Source organism: Benincasa hispida, chromosome 5, assembly GCF_009727055.1.
Source record: "Benincasa hispida cultivar B227 chromosome 5, ASM972705v1, whole genome shotgun sequence".
Classification (NCBI taxonomy): domain Eukaryota; kingdom Viridiplantae; phylum Streptophyta; class Magnoliopsida; order Cucurbitales; family Cucurbitaceae; genus Benincasa; species Benincasa hispida.
This window is the reverse complement of record NC_052353.1, coordinates 35,969,296-35,980,164: the sequence shown is the minus strand read 5'-3', so window position 1 is coordinate 35,980,164 and position 10,869 is coordinate 35,969,296. Positions and strand designations below refer to the sequence as shown.

Sequence of the window (10,869 nt, the reverse complement as noted above, 5' to 3'; positions counted from 1 at the left end):
TGTGTTAATTAATTTATATCCAAAAAAATTTGTTTTTAACTTAGGATTTACAAAATGACATCGGGTTAATATATAAAGATGATCTATTTAGGGAGAATGGATTCAATTTAAGGCGGTCACCTATTTAATGTTTAATATATATCTTATGCATTCCATTCATACTTAAATTTTGCAGGAGTGGACACGTTGTCTGAGATCCGTGCAAATGCATGCAAACCTGCCCGATACACACGGATATTAAAAGAACAAAGAGAGAAAAAAACTAACCTAAAGGTAATCCATAGTTAGAATCCACTTCGCATATGATGCCTCTATTTTTGTTTCTTTATTTAGCATTCAAACGGCAACCATCATCTCAAAACCATTTCATTCTCACTACAAATAATCCTTCACCAAAATCGCACTCGCCACCGTTCTCGTCGCCCTTTGCATTGTTGTGCTAACCCTAACCCCCATTGTCGTTGCCCAAAACAGCCCACAAGACTTTCTTGATGCACACAATGCGGTTCGAGCAACAGTCGGGGTTGAACCCCTTTTTTGGGACGAAGAACTTGAAACTTACGCTAAAAATTACATCGGATCAAAGATTAAAACTTGCGAGATGGTGCACTCCAATGGCCGTTATGGTGAGAACTTGGCAACGGTAAACGGCGAGTTGACGGCAGCGGCTGCCGTGAAGGCATGGGCGGATGAGAAGATAGTAAGCTATGACCATAACTCCAACAAATGTGTGGAGGCGAGTGCCGACATTATACACAATTGGTGTGGAAGGATAGTTTTTTGGTGGGTTGTGCTACTGTTAAATGCAAAAACAATTGGACTTTAGTCTCATGTAACTATAGTCCTACTGGCAATGTTGTAGGTGAGCTACCTTATTAGGTGATGATCAAATGTTATTATTCACTGATCTAATTATATGAAAGGAAGATTGACATTTAACACAATCCCTTCAAAGTCAAACGTGGTTGTCTCATGTTTAAATATGGTAGACTTTGTTCTAATAGAATGAAAACACGAGGAAAAAAAAAAAAAAATATATAAGTGAAATATTTGTTATGATGTGGAAACATTCTTACAATTATTTTTGAAAAACAAACGTGGTGGTTATCTAAAATATCTAGATGTCTATATTTTCAGTCATCTACAATTACAATTTAAATATTATATAAAGATTCTGGTTGTTTTGATTCCTAGAAAACAAACATCCTTGAAAGGTATAGTTGTAGAATCATTAGTTGAATTTACATTATGGCATTGGTTTGAGGACTTTTCCGCAATTGAAACTTGCATTCGTGATCGGGCAGGGATTCCATATCAGGGAAACAGGTCCCCCGTTTTCCCTTTTGTTTTCCTGGATATTTGTTTTAATTTTTTTCCTAAAATTCTATTTTGTTCGGGTTTGTACACTTTTTTTGGGTTTAATTGGACTAAATTAAAAACTATACTAAATGTCAAAAAGTGAATTCCTGATATATATATATGGTAGATTGACAAAAGACACAAATTTAAATAACAAATAAATGGCATAAACATAAAAGAATAATTGGGATGTGTATGGTCTCTTACAAGCAAAATTTTAAGAAAGATTGACATTTAACATAATCCCTATAAGTGAAACATGGTTGTCTCATATTTAACTATGGGAGACTTTGTTCTAATAGAATAAAATACGAGGAAAGAAAACAAAAAATAATATATAAGTGAAATATTTGTTATGATGTCGGAAACATTCTTACAATTATTTTTGAAAAACAAGCGTGGTGATTATCTAAAATACGCTAGATGTCTATGTTTTCAGTCATCTACAATTACAATTTTAGATATATATAAAGATTCTGGCTTATTTTGATATCTAGAAAACAAACATCCCTGAAAGGCTAAGTTGTCATCATTAGTTGAATTTACATTATTGGCATTGGTTTGAGGGACTTTGCCGTTGAATTGAAAACTTGCATTCGTGATCGGCGCGAAGGATTTTGTATCGAGTAAACGGGTCCCTGTAAGGACCCATTCCTCGTTTTTCTTTTTGTTTCCCTTAGACCTTTTGTTTTATTTTATCCCTAAAATTATATTTGGTTCGGTCTTGTTATTTTAGTTGCGCTTAGATTGGGCTAAAATTAAAAAACTAGACTCAATGTGAAAAGTTAAATGCCTCATAATATATATATATATACACACACATATATATTTAAAAACCTAATCAGGACGGGGAGGGATGAGGATACCCTCGCGATCGCCACCCTATCCCTGGTTTAGGGACCCTAAAGGGATCTCCGATTTGACCCATCCTCAGTTAAATCGGGGATTCCCCACCAAGATCAAGGGTGGGGCCCCGTGAGGAATTATGCTAATTCTAATTGTGAGGAATGGATATTGGCATCAACATCTATATGGGGTTTTGATTTCAAATAAAAAAACATGTACATTATTTATTTAATAACTAAATTCACAATGATACAGTATTTTGTGAGTTTGAGAGGGACGATTTTAGAATATGTTATTTGATATTTAGATTATGTGATTTGAGTTAGATTTATTTAGGCTCCATTATATTTCATAATTATTTATGTTGACGGTAAGATCGGGCCAAAGGAACTCCCTAGAGTTTCACATGTGACATCCCAAATTTTTATGTAATTTAAATTCAATTATGTTGTGGTATTTGAGAATTATTTTTAATTTTGGAGGTGGAATTGAATTATTGTGAAAGGATAATTTAATTTCTAAATTTTGCTTGGTGAAGAATTTTGGAATTTAAGTTTTAATTTAAGAAGAATTTAGGATTTATTTCAATTTTAATTTAATTTAGAAAACAGAATTAAATTAAATCCATTTAATAGGATAACTTATTTAAATTCATTCTTTCCAAAAGGATTTGGAAGTTTAATTTTTTCTTAAGAAAAAGAGATTTGGATTTGGATTTGGGATTGAAAAAGGAAAGGCAAAGTGGGTTTATTCATTTTTTTTTCTTGGGACAGTTGCAAATATTGACATTACTCCAAAGTATTAACAAATATAACATACTGTAAAAAAATTACAAATATGACCAAATTTAAATAGTCTATCAGTGATAGACCATATTATTGGTAGGAGTCCATCAGTGATAGACCATATCACTAGTAAGAATCTATCAACGATAGAAGTCGCTGATAGACATGGTTATATTTGCAATTTTTTTTAAATGATGTTATACACTTAGTTATTATTCCTAAAAATATTACCAATTGTAATTACCCTTTTTTCTTTTGTAAGGGTTAAAGTTATTAATGTTAAAAAAAAAAAAATATTCCCTTCCTTTTTTTTTTTGCGGGCGAGTAGAACACCCCCCCCCCCCCCCTTCCATTTGAGTTTCTCCTTCGCGTGAGCATCCCCAGCCCTAATGGCGTCAACGCCATCAAGTGAAGCTCGCATCGTGTCTCTCCTTCGACCAAGCGTCATCCACTGGCTGACACATAGTCGTACGCACATCGCCCTTCGAACAGCCATTCACTCGCACCGTCGGAGTTTGTTTCCATCCATAGCTCTTCTTCAGTCGAATGCCGATCTGTGAAGCACTGCCTGGGGGCTGCGCCATTCTCTATCTTTCAAGACCCCCTTCTCCGCTATCGTCGACGCTTCTACCGTCACTGACCCGTTGGGACCGGCACTGCCAAGAGTTTTCACTAGAATCTTGATTTAAGGGTAAGTTTTAATTAGTTTGATTTGGTTTTCCTGAGGATAACTGAGCACTCATTAAAGTTTTGGCTCTGATTTGTTGAAACTCGACATATTTTGGATGTTGGCACGTAGGTCAATGAAGTTTCTGTCCAAACAATTAAAGATCTAGTTGACAAATTTGGGTGAAAGATTTGGATCTTGAGGATTTTAGGTGCTTTCGTTTGGGTGTTTTAAGTCGATCCCGTGGATTGTCAGTTTTGTTGGGCAAGGAAGAGGTTAAGCTTGCCAGTTCCTAAAGTTTTCAATTTGAGATAAGTAATATTACTACTAGAACTCTCTTTGTGTCAGGCGATAAACTTTAAGAACAATTTGATGATTATAAGACTGTATGAATCATGATGCAAGATTAGAGATGAAATTGAACACCTGACTGTCTTTTTTGATGTATGTGATAAGAATGAGCATAATCTTGTTTTATAAGAAATTTTATAAGAAAGTATTAGCATGATCTATATTTTATTTGGCATATATGAGGATGGATGAGCTTTATGTTATGATTTATATGTGGACTCTATTTTATGATGCATCATATTTATGTTAGTGATGGCTACCCCCTATTCGTAGACATGTACCTACCAGAGGTTAGTGCTTCCTTCAGAATTCACTAATGGTTAGTTATCTACTTTGGAATTTCACCAGAGATTTGTGTTTCCTATGAGATTAACCAAAGGTGAAGGTTTATGAAAACACTAGACGGAAGTGAGATAATTTTCCAATTTTTAATTTACATAAAAAATAAAATTTAAAACACTATTATGCATTCCAAGTAATTTACAGCACGCTTAGAACAATAATACAGAGAAGATGAAAATAGGGTTCAAAGATACTAACCCTTGATGACACAAATTTTTTATGAAATCCTCTCAATCGACCACGAATCTTCTTGGATCTTGAGCACCAAAGAACACTGCAACACACAGATCCTAATTTAGTTGGACATCACCAACAGAGAAACCTTTGTATTCTTCTTAGGGTCGAGAATCTAAGAGAGAGTTGTCGGCTACTCTTAATTTTGGTAGAGGGTGAGGAAGAAGAATTCTAGAGATGATTTTATTTTTTGGCAGAGAAATTCACACACTCACAGTATGACCAGTCTACGTGAACTCCAATGGAGAAGGAAGAAGACCATCGCATAACCCCTTGCCTCATCCTACGATTCCTAAGAGAAATTAGGGGAGAGAAGTTATTTTAATAACCCCCTCCCTTTTAATTTAAATTTAAATTAAACAAATTTTAATTTAAATAGTAACAATACAATAACTAATTTATCAATATATATTATATATATAACTATATGTTATATCAAATATAACACATAATATATGATTTATATTATATCAAATATAATATAACCTATAGTTTGTAATTCTCTCAATAATCTATGATATTTGATATAAATCAAATTTATATTAAATATAATTAAATGAATCCAATTCATATAATTAATATTTGAATCACATTCAAATATTTCTCTCAAAATAAACTTTATATTATAATGTATCAAATACGTTATATTAATTATATCATATATAATTAATTCCTTCAATTAATTTGAACAATTAAAATTAATCCAAAATTAATTTGATTCTCAATTATCCAAGTTGAGTTACAAAGGGGACCTTATGGACCTATAGTTTGAAGCTTCAATAGTACTTGATCAATTAATTAAACCCCTTTAATTAAATTAATCAACTTTCATTAACTGCCGCTCACTCCACTTATAAAGAATGACAACTACACTCTTCGCACTAAAGATATATTTATGTGTCTATTGGATATAACAAGTCAATAATGCGATGATCCTTCACAATTGCTCGTAAGTACAGCTAGGCCAAAATTACCGTTTTGCGCCTATAGTTACATCTAACTTCTTAAGTACCACTGATCCTTCTAATGAACAATAAATCATAGTCTAACTATGACCAAAGCTTTCTCACGCCAAAAGAGGGTGTGGAGCCATATTGTTCAAATCCCGAAATCAGTCCTCGAGGGAGCAATTTATCTACTTACCCTGATATTAGAGAAGGAGTGAATTCTGTTCTTGTGTAGTTGTGTTCCCTACTCCCCAATCAGACGAATCCCCAAAAAGGTAGGCATATTGAGTTGGAGAACTTGCCACTCTAACCCATGCAAATTAAAGGATCGTTATAGGCAGGAGTTCAAAATTCAATCAGGATTTAGGTGTCACTTATGGTTATCCTAGTGAAATGTAAGTCTCTACTATTTACGATGTTATATAATGATACTATTCATTTCGTGGTCTGGTCTTATACAAACCATTTTGTATAGAACACCCCCGCTTACATGTCTCTCCATGAATGATCAGGATCAGATCATTTATAGAACTTTACCACAATTGTAACATCTACAAAACAGGTCATATTCGTAGTGCCATCAGGATAAGGTATCCAACTTTATCCATCTACTACAGACTCTTGAACTTATCACTTAAACATAATTCACCTATATGTCTCCACATACATGTTTAAGTTACAGAAAATTACCTTGAATGTTTGTTTATTGGTTTTGTGGGTTAATGCTACTAAATGTCGAATAAAATACCTCAAATCTTATTAAATAAATAAACTGTCTGTACAATACAATTACAAACTACATAACCCACAAGATTTAGGGCATCAATCCCAACGGTTAGTGTCTCATTTGGGATTCACCAGAGATTAGTGATCTCATTCGGGATTTCACCAGAGTTTTGTGGGTATATCGCATCTACGATAGGATGAGTTAAACTATTCACCAGATGGCCATCCAGAAATAGTAGGGAGTTTTTTGCATGTCTCACTAGAAGGTTGTATTTATTAGACATAAATGCATAACCTTACCCCAATAATGAGGTTATTTACTGAGTATTTTATACTCACCCTTTCTCATGTTTCTTTTTCAGGCCAAGGTAAGAATACGCTGGTGAATGACAAGTAAAATCCATGATGGAGTCACTGGGACCAGTCAATGCATTCGCTCATTTTTTTTTTTTTTTTGTCTTTGTGATTCTAAATTTAGGTAATTTTTGGATTTAGAGATTTTTTAGTTTTGATTTTCTTCTTGCACATTAGTTGTTTTGGATCATGTGTTAATGTGGTATTTTCGTTATTTCATCATCCATGATGGAGCCACTGGACCAGTCAATGCATTCGCTCATTTTTTTTTTTTTTTTTTTTGTCTTTGTGATTCTAAATTTAGCTAATTTCTGGATTTAGAGATTTTTTAGTTTTGATTTTCTTCTTGCACATTAGTTGTTTTGGATCATGTGTTAATGTGGTATTTTCGTTATTTCATCTTTTAGGGTACCCTATTAAATAAATTTCATTTAGTTACTTTTAACAAAATTATTAATTTTGGTCTTTTATCTAATCTTGGAAAAGTGCCGTTTTAAAATGTATGTATGCATGTCTATAGTAACGACCTCATTTATGTCCTAAGGAATCGGGTCGTTACATCACGTGTCATCGACGATAAAATTGTATTTAGGAGAACAAATTACTTGCACAAATGTCAAGGCGAGTAGTTGTTAAGGAAGAGATGAACTTACCTTTCATGGGGCTGTCATGCTTTATTTATAGTTGAGTCCTAGAGGTCTTCCTTACTCCAATTGGAGAAGAAAATCAGAAAATCTATTTACTTTTCTTACTTTGAAACCAGACACATGGGGTCTGGGATTGGGCCGCTAAGGATTTTCCAACGAAGAAGGTCGATTCGGATCAACATCGGTATAAGGAATTTCATGGCCTCAGCCTCAGCCTCATCCTTGGGCTCCCAAGACCCACATTGGCCTCCGAGGCCAAGGCGAGCCAAGTGGCTCTTTTAAGCCTAATTTATCTTCCCTTTATTTATTGGAACTCTCATGGGCCTGCTTTATAGTAAGTTGCATGTCCTTTAGCAGGGCTAGATAACTCTCTTGGTTCAATCTTGGCTTTTGACCTTTTGCTGCTCTAAAATTGCCTATAACATTTTTGTTTTTTTTTTTATTTATGTAAATTAAGTTAATAAAAATTTCTTCTACCTATAGTTTTCTTACGTTTTAATACTTACGTTTTAAACATGTTTTAAAAAACCAAGTCAAATTTTGAAAACTAAATAATAGTTTTGAAAACGTAGATTTTGTTTTTGAAATTTAGCTTAAAATCAAAATGTGTTTTCAAGAAAGGTTAAAAGCTTACCAACAAATTGTGCATACACAAGCATACAATTTCAAAAGAAAAAAAAATCATGGTTATTTAATGGGGCCTTTAGATCTCATTTGGTAACTTCTTCTTTATTCTCTTTTCTCTATTTTTTTTTTTTTTTAAAAAAAATTATGTCTTTAAACACCACTTTCATCTATTGACTTTCTATGTTTTGTTTTCTACATTTTATGTGTGTTTTTAAAATAAAAGCCAAAATTTGAAACTAGTAAAAATAGTTTTCAAAAAAATATTTTCGTTTTTGAAAATAGGTTAATAATTCAAATGTTTACCTAAGAAATATGAAAATCACGAGTAATAAATTGTGAGAAAACAAAGACAATTTTTTAAAATGAAAATCAGATGAAGACCAAATGAAAAGTTAGTTTTAAATTTTTAGTCTTTGAAGATGAGCTTTATAATAACTACTTGCACGTGTGAATTTCTTTACAATGTTATCAATACCTTCTACCTATTTTTAAAAAATTCAAGCTAAATGTTTAAAAGCAATTTGAAAGACTATTAATCCAAATGGGAAGCGAAAATTAAAGAAATAGTGAAGAAACCACAAAATTTTTAAAAACGAAAAAGAAAAAATACATTAAAAAAAATTATTATAAATGAATCCTTCATATTCTAATTATGATTCGAGATTAAATAAACTAATATTTGAATTATATTTGAATGAAACTCTAGTCATCTTTGCATTCTCAAGTCAAAGTATTAAAAGTATAGGGACAAAAAAAAAAAAAAATAAAACATCTAAAGTAGAAAGAAAAAAATATAATGCATGTTCTAAAAGCATATGTGAAGCAAAATGAATAAAGTTTTATTTAAACTTACATTTTATTTCAAATCTCAACTCTAAATACATACGTGATTAAACTTTGTCAAAATGAGATAACTCAACTTACATATGTATTAGTGACTAAGAAGGATTGTTTTATGGTTCGAATTGTCCTTTCAAGAGTTGAGAAATGTATAGCAAAAAGTGAGATTAAACAACTAAACAAGGAAAGCCCATTATTAGAATTCATAGCAAATAAGGGGTCTCCACACTATTTCTTTTTTTAACACTTCCTATATGAAAAGTCAACAATCAACACAAACCATTCATTCCCCCTATAAATGACCTTCACCAAATGTTCATCCACACCACAATTCTAATCAAACATTCTTCTTCATTTCCTCCACCTACCTTCAACATGTCAAAAATGTCACTCTCCAACATTTTATCCTCCATTTGCTTGATTATGCTAACCTTCATCCCCATGTTTCTTGCTCACAATACACCCCAACACTACGTCGACGCCCACAATGCAGTTCGAGCTGAGGTTGGGGCCGATCCAGTCTTTTGGGACGAAGAACTTGCAACTTATGCTAACAATTATCTCGAGACAAAGATTGCAACGTGTGAGATGGTGCACTCCAAAGGCCCTTACGGCGAGAACCTAGCAACGCTAGATGGCTTGTTGACAGCGGCGGCTGCAGTGCAGGCATGGGCGGATGAGAAGAAATACTACGACCACAAGTCCAACACGTGCGTTGGCGGCGAGTGTCGCCATTACACCCAATTGGTGTGGAAGAAGAGTTTCCTAATAGGTTGTGCCAATGTTAAGTGCAAAAACCATTGGACTTTGGTCTCTTGCAACTACAGTCCTGCTGGTAATGTTCCAGGTGAGCTGCCTTATTAGATAAATCTGTTTTTTTGTTTACAAGGACATAAGATTTTGTACAAGAAAAAGTATTATTTATTTATTGTACCTCTTGATTTTGTTGGTATTTGGGTTTCTGTATTTTGCAAGAAGAAAAGGTGTTTAGTGATATTTGGAATTGACAATGGCTAATATTAATGTTGATTATTACTTTCTGTTTTGTTAATCTTGATCTCAGTAATTAGTTAACTAGTTTAATTTAATTTGAAGAGGTTGTCTCTCCAATGTAGTTGGATGTCCGAGTTAAAAGGAAATATTTTAATACTAATTGTCCTTGTGTTTTGCATAAATGAAGAGATGAAAGTGATAATTGTACATCATGTTCACTAATTAAGAAACGACACGAAATTAGATATTGGTCTTCTTGAGTTGTTCCTTGAATAATAAGGGCGTTTAGGACAAGGGTTATCATCAAAATATAATACCACCTCTTGCTACAGTAAAAACTATTTCAAAACATCAAATTAGCTATAGTCAACACTATTTTAAAACTCTCATTTGTTACAGTATTTACTACAATTTTTTACTATTTTACATTCATCATTTTTTTATTATTTGCTACAATGTTTACTATTTCTTTCTCAAGCTAAAATACTTTACACCTCGAACACATACTATTATAATCTATACTAAAATAATCTATACTCCAAACACAAGATATCATTACCCAACTATAATAACCTAGAACTATAATAACTAACTCATTGCCCCAAACGCCCCCTTAAATTTTTATGATGAAATTTGAATTTTGAATGAATATATTTTATTTAATTTGAATAATAAGTATTTAACATAAACTTAATAATGAAAGAAATAGTCCGAAAACTATATATATATAGGGAGAGAGAGGTTAATTTACAATGAAAATAAAAGAAGTTGTACGTGGTTGAAAACCTGTTGAATATAAATTTTTATGGTAAAATATAAATTGTAAATGTATATACTTGTAATAAGTTTAAATTATAAAATATATTTTACCTTTAAATTTTAAAACAACAAAAGAGATTTTAAAAGAAAAATAGAATTAAAATACAAATATATATGATGAAATTGAAATAAAATTTGTGAAGGAGTGACATAGTAAGATATTACTTGCATGGGTCAATTTTTTATGCGATTTGTTCAAATTGATTGATTTTTTTAAGGGAAAAAATAAGAACGATGGAATTATGAATTAGAATAATTAACAATAAAAAATGTAGATTTAAAAGATATTAATTTTTAAATTTTTTAGATTATGTATCAGACAAGATAGGTAA

The 10,869-nt window shown here is 32.3% G+C and overlaps 1 protein-coding gene and 1 pseudogene across 1 annotated transcript; both read left to right on the top strand.

Annotated features, from left to right (window-relative positions):
* Window positions 1-388: 388 nt before the first annotated feature.
* LOC120077317 lies at window positions 389-1,013 on the top strand (annotated as a pseudogene).
* Window positions 1,014-9,078: 8,065 nt separating this feature from the next.
* On the top strand, window positions 9,079-9,589 carry LOC120077067 (pathogenesis-related protein 1A-like). Its single transcript, XM_039030919.1, has one exon. The coding sequence runs from the start codon at window positions 9,101-9,103 to the stop codon at window positions 9,587-9,589; it is 489 nt and encodes a 162-aa protein (XP_038886847.1). The 5' UTR covers window positions 9,079-9,100.
* The last annotated feature ends 1,280 nt before the right edge of the window (window positions 9,590-10,869 follow it).